The 18,267-nt window shown below is 39.2% G+C and overlaps 1 protein-coding gene across 11 annotated transcripts in view; it reads right to left on the reverse strand.

Annotated features, from left to right (window-relative positions):
• The window catches only part of TCF12 (transcription factor 12), a 151,669-nt gene that overhangs the window by 65,627 nt on the left and 67,775 nt on the right, over positions 1–18,267 (reverse strand). For 6 of the 11 annotated variants that reach the window (XM_042875824.1, XM_042875823.1, XM_042875822.1 and 3 more), the window contains exons 6-7: positions 3,657–3,721; positions 956–1,003 (exon numbers count right to left, since the gene is read on the reverse strand). In XM_042875824.1, coding sequence (XP_042731758.1) covers positions 956–1,003; positions 3,657–3,721 — 113 coding nt within the window. The remainder of the gene's footprint in view (positions 1–955; positions 1,004–3,656; positions 3,722–18,267) is intronic. The other 5 variants (XM_042875826.1, XM_042875825.1, XM_042875821.1 and 2 more) reach the window with 1 other exon arrangement.

An 18,267-nucleotide genomic window follows, 5' to 3' on the forward strand; every position in this document is an offset into this window, starting at 1 on the left:
ATCATAGAATGGCCTGGGTTGAAAAGGACCACAATGGCCACCTAATTTCAACCCCCTGCTATGTGCAGGGTCAGCAACCACCAGACCAGCCTGCCCAGAGCCACATCCAGCCTGGCCTTGAATGCCTCCAGGGATGGGGCATCCACAGTGATGAATGGATATTATGACACACACAAATACACACACATACATATAGAGAAAAATAAAGAAGAGATCCTAAATCCAAGTTAGCAAATGATCTCAAACACTGCCAGATTTAACCGGTAAGACCAAAGTAAAATGTAATTTTAAATTGAATTAAAATCTAATTGAAAGTTAATTCTATCGACATTTTTAATTATCCTAACTATAAAAAATAGAAAGATTTACCCACAGTAACTTTTTCCCCATATACTAAAGAATAAACTGTGGGATAAGTAGTACAAAGCATATCAAAGGAATACATACAAGTAAAAGGCACGTTAAGATTTTGGCACTGAAATAGCTATGTGTAAAAAACAATATTAAATGGTGATAGATAGAAGTAGCTAAGAGATATAGAAGCACTTTGCTCAGTGAGAAGCCAAACAACAGAAATTACTCATTACCACAATGCATAAGAGAATTTTATGCAAAGTTAACAAACCTGCTTTGTAATACAGAACATTAACTTAATGAAGGAGTAATGTGGAAATTAGTTTGCTTCCAAACTAATGTCGAGTTTAAATTATTATATTTAAGCATAGTACATAAGGAGTTATTTGAACAACTCTAATTACATTAATACAGTAATTCACGGTCTAGACTGGAAACAATGTCAAGTCCAAAACTTGAATCTGAAGTATACTGCTTTTCCTGATAATTTTGTTGAAAGCTCACCCCCATACAGTCTTTCTTTGTCACATGTGTTGTTGAAAAGCAGTAAAGGATATGAGAATGATACTTTCTTAATAAAAGAAGAAACATTAGGACCCACATTGCCACATGGTGCTGCCCATTCAAGCTTCCCAAGCCACTCTTGAACCTATTCAAAAAAGGGAAATGTCCATTTACTCTTCAGAAGAATCACGTTCCTAGAAATATTAGTTGATTTGGAGTCATAAAAATAATTTTCTCTTAATTTAAAAGCGCATGAAAACCACAAAACAATATGGTATAATATTAGATAATCTAATTATGAAAACTTGAAGGCCCAACAACGTTGTATTATTAAGAGGTGCACACAATCTCCAGTGTAAGAGTTCCCTACTGAACTACAGTCAGTTATAGTTACTATTTGTTGATAAATGAAAAGTCTGCCAACGTATTTCAGTCAGAACTATGCTATGATAGCAGCAAGAAAGCAAACTGCATACTGAAAAGCCATTCCTTGCACAAGAAGAACTGGCAGCATGGAAGGTAAGAGTTGGAAAGCAACACATAAAAATGCTAATCAAAAGAACTACTGATCCTAGTGGACAGTATGTAAGCTCTACCACTCCAGTGCATTCTGCTCATACAGATCTCAGATCCCATGGCTGAGCAACGAGATTCTCTTTTCTATGTTTAAGACATGATATTTTTCACTCTTTGCAAGTTGGAATATGTTGTTACAGCTTCTCTCATCTCAGGGGCTAGATTCAAGACAGCAAATAAAGCTGAAGGATGACTATTACTGTCACTTGCTGTACATGAACGTCTGCTTCCATCTTAAAATTTAATTAAAAGGAATTTAGGCAGAGATATCACAACTGAAGGAACAATGAAAGAGCAGTGGCACCCCCATCACCAAGTGCAAGACCATCTTCCTCTTGTCTCTTCATAAAGTGCTGAAAAGGAACCAGTGTCTAACTTGTCAAGGCAGAACTGACTGCAATCCTCCACTACGTCAAAATAATTTAGGAAGAAAACAACATCTGCATAATTTTATTGCCAACAGTGCCCAGATCAGTTAAATTCATGATGACAGCAGAGTCTAACATACATTCATCTTTCTCTTTTCTTGTCTGTCTGGGACAATGAGCCTGGTAGATTTTTCATACCTCAGAGTCTAATGATGCACAAAAATCCATCAGGTGAAATTTAAAACCAAAATTACAACAAACAAAAACAAAACAAGGCAAGACTGAGATTCTCGAACTACTGATTCCAAATGCTGATTTCTGGATGTGCTGTCCAAGCTGCTTGTAAATAATTTCAAGTGTTGACATCTTCCTTGTGATTCTAATTGTTCAAGTATAAAATCATTACATTCCAGCAAGCATCATACTTGGAAACAGACAACAGAGTAGTAGCATGGTTTCCTGATTCTCCTCGTCTACTCCCCACAGGCCCATGCAACTGAAATAGGAATTCTTTCTCTTACTGTTTGGATATGGAAACAAACATGTATGAAGCACTAGATTAGTAGATTTAACATTCACAGATGAAGAATGAGCTTTTATTCAAAAATTCATAAACAGAAGTAATGCAAGCTAAAACCAAAAGGAGTAATTATTCAAAATCAGTCATCCTAGAAACTTTCTTCTTCCAGAGACAGGTGAAGAAATGAATGCCCCAAAAAAAAAAAAAAAAAAAAAAAAAAAACCAAACCCTCCACAAACCCATTAATGCAAAAAAGGACACCCAACAACATACCCTACAGAAAAGCCTTTTCCCTTACGCAACTGATTTCTTGTCCCCCCGGCAAAATAGTAGTCTTTGTAACATATCTCTGGTTATATCCAAGAAGTTTATAAGAGATCCTCTGTCAAAGAACCCAGAAAGAAAGAAAGACAGGCTCCTGTTACATCCCTGCTACATGTTTCTATCAGAGATCACCTCTGGAAGCATCTCCAGAACTTCTCAGATTCACAAACATATTTATATTAAATTAAGACTCCTTCTTGTATCTAACTTATGAACACAATGCCTTGCTTCAACAAGACAGACCTGTTGAGTTAATGTAAGTAGTACATTATCAGATTTCAGTTGTAACAAGACAGAATGGCAGTTCACTGCTTGGAGATGCATTATCTGCAACATCCCTCTCCTAGTATTATCACACCTCCACAAGATTCTGACACTACAATGTCTGGAATCAGGCTAACTTCTGTTAACAGCAATGTCACTTTCAAGAACCTAGATTCCAGACTGAAAAATACAAGGCTTGAACATCATTACGTGAGCTGGCAAAAACAAAACAAAACAGAAGGAAACGTGCTATGTGATCCAAAGAAAAGGTTCTGGGTACAAATGACTTCTTTCTTAACTCATACAAGTCATGCTCTATCTAAAAAGCTGAGATTTGCTGACATTTGTGAAAAATCCAAGTATCCCAAACTCATCCTGATGTAAAATCCATATTGGTCTGCAGCTCTGTTGGTGGATATAGAGAGAGGAACAAAAAACTTCCAAGGGCAGAGAAAACTAATCTTGCAATGAAAAGATTACGCACACAACTGAAACACAATGTACAAATTAGTAACAACCTCCCTTTTATTGAAAAGTAAGATTTCACTGTCAAGATCTATAGAACCAGTTCCACTCGCACAAAGAGTGAGAATCTGCTAAGTGGATTTAAGTGCAAGATTATTTGACAGCACAGAAACCAGAAAACTCATTCCACAGTTCATGGAATACATTCTTGTTTATGGTATCTGTGTGTCTCAATTTTAGTTCCAATTACTGTAATTGCATTGTATCATCACTATACTTACTTGACAGCCTGGCAATCCCGTATCTCTACCATACAATGGAAATGGACCTCTATCTGAGGCTTTTCCTGTAAAAGAAAGAGAATTTAAATTAGATTATTTTAAAAGTTTGCTGAATTACCTGTGTCAGTTATGCATACACATACATATATATACACATATAGTACAGAAAATCTGTTAGCAACATAGTTAATTACAAAAATTAAGTTGCTTGAATAAGAGTAGGCTTCTAGATGCATCTGTGCTTAGCATGCACAATCAACACTACTGTAACAGACAACGAACACTTTGTGGATTTCATTTCTTATACAGTCAATCAGAAAGAAAGAACTACTGCAATCTTTTTCTAATTATTATAAAATACCCCCGTCACGATGTTGCAATTGTAAGGACAAAGGCTCAGTGCAATTCCATTTCTGTTATCAGCCAAACTAGCACACAGCCAGTGTCATCTTAGGTGACAAATACAATAAGCAGTAAAAAAACCCACCAAACTCACACACAAAAGAACAAAGCCAAATTCCAAACAAAAAAACCAACACCAAACTTAAATAATGGCTGACTCATTCAGGTCTTCATACTCATCCCTCAAATCCTCAAAAATCCCTTGTTTTTCTGTGTAAATTCTAGTTGGAAAACAACAACAACAAAAAAAAAAACACACAGAAAACCACCCAAACAATAGAATTGGTCAAGACCACCAAGCAGACTCTTCTGTCTTATATGGAGTACTTGCCTGTCAGGAGCACGTACTGAATGCAGTACGTCATGCACAGCAGCTGCCCTCTGATGCTGCTGCATTGTAAGACACTAGTAATAAGTTTGCAAGCTCCAGAAAAGCCACTTAGAGCCGTATTTGATGGTTGTGCCAGCCAACCGAAATGCCTATATATTAGAACAGAGTGAAAGCTCTCCAGTAGCACTCAGAAGTTTATCAGTTCTGTTGATTTATTTTTAAACTCTCTGCTCAACCATGTCAGGAATCAGGCAGTCATCAACTACTGATGTAACAGAACATACCAGCTGAATATGACTTCCTTAATTATGACACAGAACTAAGTAACACCAATCCAGAGACTTATCCAAAAGATAAGCACTAATAAACCATGGTAGCCACCTATTCAAAGCCATAAAATATTTCAGAGATTTGAAAACAAAAGCCATTGTAGCTAAGTAGGAATTTTCTTTTCTGAAGTACGTGTACATTGTCCAGTCTTCATAGGAAGAACAGCTTTCCCTGCACATGTCTGTTTTAGTGTTAAATTGCTCTATACTGGTGCAACTTAATTCTAAAAAAGATCTTTGTTCTTTCTCGTTTTCTACCTTACTGGCAAAAATTTCACGGCAAGTGCCATTTCATATGAGGGAAGGCTATGTTTATTCTTCACTAAAAACATACACCTCTTGTAAGTGAAGGGCAAGAATGAGATGGGCACTCTCAGAACAATATCTCTGCAAGATTATCATCTTGATAACTATACGTAGCCTGGTCAACAACAATTCATCTGAAAAATGGTCGTACTGCTGTAACAAAGAGGAAAGAAGTTAGCATTTTTTGCTGTAGCAATTTGCTTCTAAGAGCTACCAGGCACCAAACAAATAAAATACTTAGCATGCAAAATTTCATGAAGTAGCATGAATCATGCTGCTCATATTAACCAAACTCAGCACTTTCTTACCAGAAAATGAGAATCTTAAAATCATATGATAAACAACTTCAGCTGAAATATGAAGCATTCCAGGCAGGTTTTAAAAGAAATGTTTGTATAAAAAGAATCAGTTGCAGAAACTTGAAAAATCATGCTTTAAATTACAGTTTGTGCAATAAGCAAGAAACTGCTAGATAAGAACACAAAATCGTGGTATTTAAATGCTTATCACTTAAGAAGTTTGGCATTTTCTAAGAAGAAACTGAGTACAGTATCCCACTCTATATGAATTTGGCTCTAAATATTGGTCTCAATATTTATTGAGAAGAACTGCTACAGCAAGTCACCATTTAGCTTGTGCTCAAACAAACTTCTCGCAGGAAGGTTTGGATAGCAACGTAGGATCAGATACCAGATAGCATCCCAAACATTCCCAGCACAAGCACTCAGACATGACTCAAGTCTCCAATAGTTCCACGCCACCATTTAAGAGGCAAAATCTTCACCTTGCTACAAAGCAGCATCACAGTTACTTTACTTCAGGCTTTGTATCAGTGGCTCTGTAACCCTGAGCTTTGAGTTCCATCCAGGAACTCAAGTTAATGAATTCTGAATGAAAGCAACAGACATTTAAAAATAACTTAGCCGGTTGTATACACAAATGTTAAATCTGCAGAGGACAACTCAGGAGGCATGTGACTCTCAGTGACCCCGAGTGAGTTTGCATTTTTATTTTTAGGAAGTTTCATGTGTTGTCAACAACAAAAACTTTGAGGTCCTAATCACTACCTAACAGGCTTACAGCTCGAGAGCTGCAGATTCAAACGAATACAAACTGAGAAATTCCCACTAAGCAGCTTGAATCGCAAATGTTCCCTAACTTCATAAACTTCAAACCTTGGCACGTTCTGTGCCAATTAAAAAGCATTATAAAGCATTTCTAAATAGTACTTTTTCTCCCACAATCACTTATCTGACACGCTCCCAGCTTCACAAAGCTTTTGATACTGCTCAAGGAATTGTATTCCATAAATCTATCTGTACAACAGCTGTGCAGCCTAAACGTTCTTATCACAGAACGAACTGAACCAGCAAGTCACAACGTGATGGTCAATGAAAGCAGCTCCACACTAACTCAGCTGAGGACTGCTTCCAGCCAACGCGTTACAAATGCCCACCGGTAGTACAAAAGCATTTACCCACCGTTTGTAGATATCACTTGGTTTATGAGAGGATGACAGAACATAACTGCAAAAAAAATACTTCAAGTCCCACATAATTAACTGTTTGCAGACTGAAGATTTTTCTATGCATTTCCCAAGAATTTATTTGCTCAGCAGTATGGGAAGCACTGGTGTTTTTCAAGCAAAGCAATGTCTGCCATCCAGCCTGAATGCATGCCACAGTGACCACAGCTGGCAGCTGCTGTCTGTCAGACATGAAGCATGCCTGCTCCTCGCACGCAGAAGAATCTTGCAGCAATCTCTGAAATATCTTTTAAATCATGCTTCTTAATCATCCCTTCATCATTGATAACACAGAGCCCACTCCAAAATCACTTCTTAACTGAACGTTCCGATGGGTGATGCAAAAAGCTCAGCACAATATTTAAACATTTTTCTACACTTGGTATTACAACTCATTACAAAAGGAAAATGAAGGATGAAAAGTTTATGAATACCATCCTTGCCGCCTTGAGAACAGGTCTATTTTTGTTTTACTTTAAATTTTTGTTAACTTTAAAAAACATTCTTGTTCCACATTTATTTCAGTAAGGTTATAAAAAGTAAATCTGATCAGAACACAGAAACACAGCCTTGCTCTGAAACACAGTGTACTGCCTTCTTCTTAGAGCTAGCAGTGACTGACATTGCCCCCAGAACTGCTGGTGCCATTTCTTCACCATCTTCTGCTATGAAGGTCTACTTGTTTACAGGATTTCAGCTAGTAGATCTGTATTACGCCTACAATCTCTTGCCTAATAATTTAAATACACACATTGCACACACGTATATATAAAGATGTAACACACATTCTTCCTTAAATACTTGTGACCAAAACTCATTAAAATGAAACAGATCTGAAGCGACACAATTTGAAGAAAGTGCTTAAAACAAGCAGCCTCCTATTCTGGTCACAACGATTTGTTTTAAGTATTATGGGCTAAGGCGTGCCAAGCACGCTGCTGGCGACGCTGACGATGTTTAACAAGCCAGTGCCAGCAAGTGCAGCTGCTGGACTTGCAGCACCCTCCTCCTGTTCATCCCAAGCCAAATTACTCACTCGGCTATGAACAATGAAGCAGCAACACAGGAAAATGCCAAGTGCAAGTGAGATTAGTGATAAACTACAGGATCCCTACAGAGGTCAGTGATTAGCAGGTTCCCAGTCGTAATCACTTTCCTAACCTCGCTGTTATCTTATCATACGCTCCATCTTAGCTCAGTCTTCTTGTGACTGAAAGCAGCTTCCCAATCAATAATCCTCGAAGTCTTACAAACACATCCACAGTCTTACATTTAATAAGGCAAACCTACAAAATGTCAATTGCCTGAGAACTGTCAACAAAGAAATTACAGATTTGTCCCTTCCTTCTTTCTTTGGTCATAATTTTGGAGGACCATACAACTCCAATTTTCTGCAAGAAGATTACAATTTGGAATGAGATCATGGAGTTTAAATGTCCAATCTCAGATTTGCCCAAAATTTCCTGGGATACACAATGCCGTAAGTTTTTCATTTGTAAGACAGCATCGTACTTCTGCAATGAAGTTCCATCTGCTTTTATTCAGATCAAGTATTTTCTATACCTAAATGATACCAAGTATGAAGAGGCTGAAGCTGGAGTCACCTGGAGTCAACTCCCCATTATAACTGCTGTAATTCAGGAGCAACGCCTCAGACAGCAAAAACTAAATTACTGCTTTCATTGACACTTGGGCAGAACATTTTTTAATTGTGTTTTCCAAGGACTGGATAAGTTCAGAAGTTCTTTTATACTTACAGCTGAGGGCATCTGCAGTTGTCTTCCACTGTAAAAATTGCACTGATGGAACTGAGCAGGCAATAAATCTTAGAGTACATTTATCAAGACATTAAACACAGAAACCAAGGGATTTCTTGTAACTTCTTCAGTGCAATATTTTAAAAAAGTAATAATGTCACCGTGTGAAGCAGTATTATAGAATCTGCTTCACAAAGACACGCTTTTGACATTTTCATCCCATTGATTTGTAAGTACTCCTAAGAAAAGATGGAATAATTTATCAGTTTGAAAAGCACTGCACAGATCTTATGCTACAAAAACAATTTATTAATGCTCTTATGTATTTTAAATGCACAGGAGCTAAGGGTGGACTAAATTCCACACTATATTTGGGCTGACCCTATGAACTTGTAATTTATATGCTCACGTCAAACTGAGAATGTTTCTGTTCCATCAGTGGCTGATATATGAAGGTTCCTGGCTCACTACTACTCCCAGCCCTTCTTTTGCAAGGCTGATACTGTGCTAAATAACAAATCAAATGCTTGCAATGCTCTAAGGGGATGAAATCTCTGGCAATAAGATACATTAGTAATTCAAGGCAAGGGGAAAAGAGGAAGTACAGACCTCTTAAATGAAGAATGAACACTCTTCTCCCCTGAGCATATGAGCTATCTGTGAACCAAACAATTTTTGAATAGCTGTTCAATGTATTTAATTTCAATTCTTCAGCACCAGATCTACCCCAGGCCTTATCTGAATATGTGCTACACAGACAAATCATTCAGCGGGAGAAACAAGCTAACAATTAATACACAAAGATTCTACACAAAATAAAGGAAAACATAGAACGTACAACTCCAGAAGACAACAAGCAAATAGTGCACAAATATGCATATATTCCTATTCCACGTCAGTGGTGCAAAGGCACTTTAATCACCATCCACTCCATGTACTTCCAGAGTATCCCAGTTTCTGCACTCTGTCTGCTAAACATTTCTTCCTTTGCCATCTTCCTCATCTCGTTTCCCAGGAACCAAGTCAAAATTTGCAAGCAGTTAACAAAGTTGCCACTCACAGCTAACTAGAAAAACCTGCTCTCCTGGTATGGAGTTTGGCCCAGATTTAAGGACAAGAACCACTCAGCTTCCACCAGTGACTTTAAGATCAAGTACACTTCTAAGTCTAAAGTGCATTTTAAAAATTGGAAATGAGTAGAGAACCTACACTTGAAAACAGAATGCTGCACTTATTTCTGATAAGATCATTTCAGTGACACTGCTTGCTACAAATTGCTGAATTTCTTCTTTTCTTATTTTATTTAAGAGTTACTTCTGGAGTTAGTTACAACTCATCTCGGCATCCAAGATCTACTCGTTCTCATTAAACAAATTGGCTTCATCAGCAAAGAGACTCTCCATCTCTCTCTCTCTTGTAACAAGCATTCTTATTTCAGTACAAAACCAGTAATTAGAGTAAGGGACTTCAGACTGTGCACAAGTCTAGGTCCTGAGACCTGAAACACGGAGATAACTGCATGATAAGATCAGTTACAGAAAGGAAAATTAGTAACGGAGCTAAACAGAGAATTAACTTGTAACTACCTACAAATAAAACACTTGAATTGTGATCCCTGTAAATGATAGACCGCACACACAGACCGACTCCCTCATCTATAGACATCTTATCTACACTGATACCTGACTGCCAAGGAACCTGTGGGGTGAACGCTTTTATAAAGTCACGAAAAGTGACAAAGGAAAGCACGTGTCCACTGTTTACTGTGGGAGGTGAGTCCAGTGGCATTCCTGATAGAGAAGGAAAAAAAAACTTCTTCATGAGAGATCATAACAGCCGTGGGAATGTGGCTGAAGAAACGGTAACAATAACAGTCCAGATCTACACACAGTCAAGGTGGGAGCAAGTCCCAGGCTTCAGAACACCGAGAAACCCTGTGCACTGCTCAGTGCAGTAAGCACAACTTCAAGTATCAGTGAGTGCTGTAGCACTGCTCGGCTATATACACTTTCCACAGGAATCACCGTGCTGCTTCAACTGACCTACAGCAGATCAGGAAAACACTTTCCCCAGCATGTTAAGAACAAAAGGAATACTCACGACGACACTGATAATTCATTTATAAGAATGATAGCATGAATAAAAATGATGAACTACTTTCTATTTCAACAGCAAGGAAAATGTAAAAGCAAGTGCTAACATTCTGCACTTCCATAACAACAGGTCCAGATAACCTGGCTAAAAGAGGACTCAGAAAATAAAGCTTTGCAAATATAAACCAAGTAATTCTCTGAAATATTAACACTTTTCCACTGAGGCATGGAACATTACACAGTGCAATATTTCTGGAAAAAAGCAAAGTTGTATAATATTTAAAGGGAGCAAAAAAGATGTAAAATTTATTGCCTTGCTAGAACACCATAAATAATGATATAACTAAAATGAAATCTAATTAATAAAGAATTAGGTGGATTAATGATAATTCTACTCCACTTGAATTGGTGCTAAAGTATCTTTTTACATTGATGGCAGACTCTGCCAGCTTACAATGTAGCAGATTTTTCATAAGGTTCCTGATTTGATACAATAAAACACTTAGACAAAAAGCCAGGATGATTTAAATTAATATATGCATTTTATTATTTTAAAATAAAAGTGCATTAAGGGATTAAAAGTCAGACCAAGCTTCAGAATGCAATTGTAAGCAGAGCACCATCACTGATTCAGAGCTTGTCAGCAGATGAAAACAACTGAAGATCAGTCACAAATACAGAGCATTCTGCTCTGCAGGTAAGGAAGCAAGCTGCATTTCTGTTTACTTAAACACAAAAAGATGCCCAGAGGACTGAGCCATCCAGTTTGTAGCTGGATTTACCTTGGGGAGAAGGGTGCCTATGAAACGTTCCTTCAACATCATCCTAAACTTCTCTGTTGCCAACCCTCAGCAGCCCTTCTAGAGGCACACTACCTACTGTAAGTCCCACTGGGAATCTGCTCAGGCACTGGATAGGAAAGCCCAGATGTTTAGGTTGCAATTAGGAATACGGGATAATGCTATCTCAAAGAGATGCAAAATGAAAGCCAGACTTACGGGATTAAAAGGTGAAATTAAGAATTCAATTTTTGCATCTTTTCACACATTTTAGCCCTGGCACTTAAATTCCCTAAGTTATAAAATGGAGACTGCTGACCCTCCATACTATTATAGAAAACTTTTACACACAGACTGTAATTATTTCCACGACACCTTCCCATTCTGTATCTAGTCTCCTCCATCTCTGCTGTAAATTCTGAACTACACATTACTCCTTAATATTAAACATCTGTAAACACTTAGATAAAAGTCTTCTTTGTGTTCCCACTTCCTCTTGAGTCACTCATCCAAGCAGCAGTACTTCAAGCTTCTATTTAACTTGTTACACAGCTCTCAACCTAAATTTACAAATTATCAAGCACCTTTCATCTGTAATGCTGTCACTACCAACTATGTATATGGGTCCTGCTTCGTGTCTTTATAGTGGCCTGGTGGAATAGCCAGAGTGCACCCTAAAGACTCTGCATCAAGCCCCATTTTAGGGGAAGCAGTTAGTACATTCAAAGGCAGGATCACCTCTCAGAGGGACACAGGCATTCCAGAGGAATGGGCCAACATGAAATGCAAAAAAGTCAACAGAAAGATTTCCACTGCCTTCACTTGGCCTCACATCCATTTTGTACATGATCTCATCCATTCCAGAGCCTTGATACTGAAGTCCTGCAGCAGGCAAATCCATCCCACTTCCTCTCACTTAAGTCAAATCACTTCAGCTCCTCCAATTCCTTCTCTCAGCTTCCTTCCTCCCCCCCCCCCCCCCCCGCCAGACAGGGTAATGACTTTTTATTTCTGTTCCTGTGTTGGTTTCTCTTTACTTCAAATTCCGTATTTTTAACTCAACATCACAACTTAAGCAAAACAAATGAATTTAGGCTTTCCAAATAAATGGAATCCGTTATTCCTTATGACATACCCGTGCTGACTCCACAAAAATGCTTGTGAACTACAAATAACTATTTACTCCAGAGCAAATCCCAGTCCTGTGTTTCCTTTTCTGCATGCAGTGAATTCTCCTGAACACCCACTTCTCTGCAGTGAGTTTTATGGGTTTCGGTATGCTACATGAAACAGCAAATGATACTGAATGATGACCCAAACTCATAGCAAGGCACTTGAAAAAGAAAGATAATAAATGGCATTACAACTGCTATTGAAATGTGCAGATCTCTCCATTTTCAGATTTGAAATTGCACTGTGAAATACTGAACTGATGAGAGTTCGACACTACCATTATATTTTAAAACTCTCACTACTTCTATGTTGATTCACATGCATATTCTAATAAAAAACAAAGCAGTACTGAGGTGATTTACATGGTTGCACTTTTACTTTCAGGGTCACATTCACAAAGTCTATTTTAAGGACCACTTTGGAAGCAAGCGCTATTTTACGCAGCGAACTGCTATTTTCCCAGATGAATAGAATATCCATTCTTTGGCTCACAGTTTCCATGACACTAAAAACAAAACATTCATCGGCCCCAGCTCCGTGTTTGATGGTAAATGCAGCTGCAGCTCACAGCAGCTCGCGGCGTACCTCAGCCCGCCTCTGGTGAACAGAGGCACCGTATTTCCCCAATGCAATTTCACTGCTTTACAGACAAGTCCCTTCTTGCCAAGCTCAAACATTTCAAACCCTGATGGTTGCTGTGTCTCAAAATGAAAGCCACTCGATTCAGTGAGTAATGCAAAATCTTCCAAATTGCCAAATAAAGCACAGAATCAGAATCAGCAACTTAGGCAGCAGTTGCAGCTGCCTGGCTATCAAGTTTCTAACCTAAGAATGTCAAACTGTTTGCCCATTGCTGCAATTCAAACTCACCTGCTGCAAGTGAAATTTTGAATAAAAACATCGAGGGGACTGATGGTGTATGGAAAAAGTTATATGGCAGTTCAGAAACAAGGATCAGCACTCACCCTTCAGGCCTGCCTCTTTCCCCTAACAGAGCACCGAGGTAGACAAATTTTTACAACGAAAAGCACCACGAGGAGACAGTCTGCTCCTCTGTTAGCTAATAGCTGGATCCTGCCCCACATTGTACAGCTCTTCATCTGCTGCAGGTTCAGTTTAAGTACACTGTCACTCACCCTTTCAGACTGTTTAGCACAAACCTTGACTCAATCACAGCTCCGCAAAGCTGAAAAAAGGAGCTAAACAATTCTCTGCATTTACTGAAAGTATTTTTAGGCACCAATTCAGTGAAGCAATTAAGCACTTACGTACTTCCAAGTATATGAATGAACCAAATTCAGCAGGGACAGCTCGCACAACGTGAGCTGTGCACTTCAGAGCGCAGCGGGGGCTGCTGACTGATCCGAGCAACTGGTGACTCATCTCTCAGTCTACTCAAGGTGCTTAAAAAAATTCAACCTCGCACGTCAATAAGAACCATTTTACAACTTAAGGAAAGCCCTATTTTAAGAGGAAAAAGTGATTGCTTTAGAATAGACAGACGGAAATGCATTTCCATTTTTGCCATAAAATACAGTAATAGCGTACGCTCCCCTCAAACAGTCGGATCGCAGCATGTGTGCACTCAAGGACGAGGAGGAGACGAGCCTTCCAGCTGAACGAGTGGAACAGCATGAAGGGAACTCAGCAGGATGAGGCCCCCGGCCCTGCCCTCCCGGCTGACAGCCGTGCCGCGGGCTCCCCCTCCCGTCCCCACACGCTCCCACCGCACTGCCATGCAGCAGCCCACGCAGAGCAGAGCACATCCATCCCCAGCACCATCAGCACTGCTCTCCCAGAAAGAAACAGATGGGAAATATAAGCTAAAGGCATTTCCTTCTGCCAAGAAGAAAGACTTCTCTTCCAACCAAGTTCCACAAAAACACATAATAGGAGTGAAAACCATTAATTTGTATTATAATTGTAAGACTACAGCAACAGTTATTAATAAATTACACGAGCAAACCAAAAGTCAAAAATTCATTGTTCTTTACACCCAAACCTGGCTTCGAGGTGAGGTCGAGCTGTATTTACAAACCACAGAGCACCATTCACTGGATGCAGAAGGCACTACTGCAGCCTGGAAGAATCACCATGCTATTTGGTACAGCTCTGCAGAAACTCCTCGGTGGGTAACAAATACCAACACTGAACACAAATGCTATCTTCAACATTTCAATTTTATTAAATATTTGCTGACTTTGACTTTCAGTTTCCTCATGAAGCCAAGAAGAAACAGTCACTCTCCTTACTGTTCCTGGAAAAGAATTCTCTTATCTACAGATTTAAATTCATCAAACTGATTGCAACACTGGTGCACCTTTCCCTATCAGAGTGTTTTCTACCTGGGGGGGCCATACATGAACAAGATCCACCAGCTCACTGGCACACCAGATACGATGTTATGCTTCCTTCTGCTTCAAATATGGAACAAGTATTCTCCTGTGGTTTTTGTTGCTGCTGTTAAACAACAGCATTGTAGGCATATCCTGTGTTTTCCTGATATTATCGTTTCACAACTGTAGCAGCAATAGAAAACAATGGACTTTTCTACAGTAAGAATGCAAGCAACAATTTCTGTAAGTCCACAGAAAATTCCCACCTGGCAGTGATTACCACGCACAGGGCCTGGCATGCAGGAGGAAGATGAATGAACCCAGTACAGCTTTTTAAAGTATAATTTGCAGCATGAAAACCTGAAAGAATCCTCACACCCTAAGCCAAGACAGTCTCTTCACAGGTCAATTGTTAATGCTTTTTTATTCCTCCCTTCCCAAAAGCAGACCCTTCTGGCTGCTTACCTTCTGAAACTCAGGATGATGATTCAAGATACTAAATTGGGATGTCATCGTATGAAGTCAGCAATGAGATGTAGGCTGGACAGTCATACAGTACCTATAATCACAACCAGCAACCCTCTTCCCCAGTTACAAACCAAGTCCTCTCCATCTGCTCAAGTACTTGCCTAAAAGCTAACCAAACAATTAACAAATTGATACCCATCTGACAGTGGTTTAGAGAAAAAAAGAAAAAAAAACAGCAACTATTTTGGATAAGGAAGGTCAACTACAAAAGATTTATAGGCTGGTGTTTAAATAAATCTCCCAATCTAATATTCAGAAGATGCTTGTTTTTCAGGCACCCCATTTTATTTGGAGTTTAAGTCAACCACATGCATACAGGAATGCTGAAGCTATCCCACGCAGCTCTACTTGAAATTCTCAATCTGGATTTATGGTCCCGACCCTTCAAACAGCTACATACGTGCTTAATGGGATTATGCATGCTTAAAGTCTCTTAGATGTACAAGTATTTATAAAATTAGGAAAAAAAACAGAAACTTGGGCATGCCAATCATTCAGTAGGAAGCATCAGATTTATAGTGATTTACGTTGCAGTAAGACATTAGAAAACTCCCATTTTACAAGACGACACTGACTGAAGTAAACGAAACTATTTTAGCAGTATTTTAATGCCTTGTGCCACAAAAGATATAAGATTTTTTTTTTTCTTTCTAAAAGAACATGGAGTACCATCAGAGCACTGCCAAAGAACCAGAATGCTAATCAGAGAAATGGTCATTTTGATTAAAACAAAAGTCACTGTAATATATAAGAAAAATCAGAGCCTTGTTTCAAGTAACTTTTTTTCCCCCACGTTCTCCCAGAGCCTCATGTATTTCTACAACTGGAGGTACACTGAAATACTTTGTAAAGTGAAGCCAGGTGAGATATTATTAGAAAAACCTTGCATATGTATGTATGTATGTTTGTAAGCAACAACTCCACCTATGTTTCAGTATATCCAAAACATCACATAAACACACGGCTTCACTGAGATTCTTCCTGTCTGAATAAGACCCATTCTCTGTTTACTACTTCTGATTTTTTTCTTTTTAATTTAATTTTTAAGTCCCTTTCTTCCCCAATTACAAGCAGGAAATAAAAAGAACTGCAACTCTTTTATGTAAAGCAAATCCATCTGGATGTTTGCTGCATCCTATATTATAAACTTGTGATCCCCAACCAGAATGAGTTATAGTGAAGCTGCAGGCAAAATTGTCTCCATATACCACAATCCATTATCCCTGTCAAGTTAATGTTCCATGTTGAGCCATATGGCGTGGGTACACACTCAACAAAGGAAATTCCTTAAACTTGTTATAATCAGCACTTACAGTCATCCAAAAAAACTGACATAAACAGCTTTATTGTGTTTTGTGCATTTCAGCTGATATCCATGACAAAAAGAGGAAGCTTCAGGAAAAAGAGGGAAGGGGGAGTAAAGTTGCAATCATCAGAGGGGAGGGAGGGAGCCCGTAACGTTTCATAATTACACAACATTTTCCTTAGCAAGTGATTTTCAATTACAATAAAGCTCAAGTCTCCCAACACTGATACACTGCACCAGAGTAACAAATGAAATAAGAAAACGTAACCCTACCTCAACTCCTGATTTACAGAACAAGTAAGAAATCCTATAGTTTCAAAGTGCCTGACATGTGAAAGAGTCTCAGTTGTTTGGTTTCTTTAAAACCATTTTTAGTTTTCCTGACTTTGGAGAAAAGATCTTCCTTCAGCTGCTGCATAATTACTACGGATCCAACAATCCTTCACCAACAATGCAGCCATTGAGCTGAAATCTCTCTCCGCATTAAGCGTAGGTCAGAGCCGAACTGGGGGCTCCCAGAAGCCTCTGCTACCTGGCACAGCCCATCACATCAAGCCCAAGTCAAGGTACAAGCAGAGCAGAACTTCATTCCAGCCCCCGCAGTGACAACAATAAAACGCTGAGAAAACACACTATCAAATACTGAACTCAGCATCAATTTCTGTTAATTACAGCCTTGTCAGCAACGTGATTATTCAAACAGCTCATGCAAATGTTAATGAGTCCTTATTTGCATATTTATTTTTTCCTTTGTTGAAATGTCATTGATTATTACATTCTACAATGATGAATGCTGCTGATGATGTGCTCTGATATGTAATTAGTCATTAAGTGGAATGAATAGATCAATTATGAAAAAGGAGTGAGATTAAGAAATATCAAACAAGACCGCCCAATGTAACTATAGAATTTCTTTTTTTTAAGGAACTAAAATAATTTCTTGGCATTTAAAGTGCAACATCAGTAGTTTTCAATAAATAAACCACTACTTTTCTGAGGTTAAATAAGATCTTCCACATGCACTGCTACTTTGGTAATCTAATTACAATACTGCAGCGCTTGCGTAAAGCAGTAAGAACTGCGTGTAGCAGCACAGGTTTGGGGGGCTGGGACCCCCTCGGCTTCTTTGCTTTCTTTTGTAGGCTTTTTTGGGGTGGTTTTTTTGTTCGCTTGTTTGTTTGCTTCCCTCTCACAAGCACAGGGCGACCTATCTGGTCTTTTAGCTGAAATGAAAGGAACACGAGGACTTGCAGCAGCTCCACTTTGTTCCAAAGGCAAAGGCTCGGCTGCCTTTTGCGACCGCCTGCTCCAGCTCCTGCCAGTGTTGGCTATTTGCAGATGAAGGGGAAATAGGAGAGAAGAAGGAAGGAAAAAAAAAAATGTCAACAAAAAACCACATTACTGCAGACCAGATGGGAACATTCCACATGACCAAACCAATCAATCACCTCGGTGGGGCGCAGGTGCAGCACAGCCGTGGAGCAACACACCATTTCACAGTCTATCGGGCACAAACACATGGTCACCAATCAATGGCACCCCGAGGACCTGGGGGGGTTCTCCCGAGCCTTACTGGTCCATGCCTGATGACTTCATAATCACACATCATTTCATTCACTGGAGGATACGAACCCGCATCCTAATAACCTTCCCCGAAAGCCGCCACGCTGTGCATATTAATAGTGCCGAGCGCTGCGCCGCTGCCTGCCTGCCTGCCGCCTGCACCGGGCGGGCAGCAACCTGCAG

Source organism: Lagopus leucura, unplaced genomic scaffold, assembly GCF_019238085.1.
Source record: "Lagopus leucura isolate 7727_CA_CO unplaced genomic scaffold, USGS_WTPT01 Super-Scaffold_100015, whole genome shotgun sequence".
Taxonomy (NCBI): domain Eukaryota; kingdom Metazoa; phylum Chordata; class Aves; order Galliformes; family Phasianidae; genus Lagopus; species Lagopus leucura.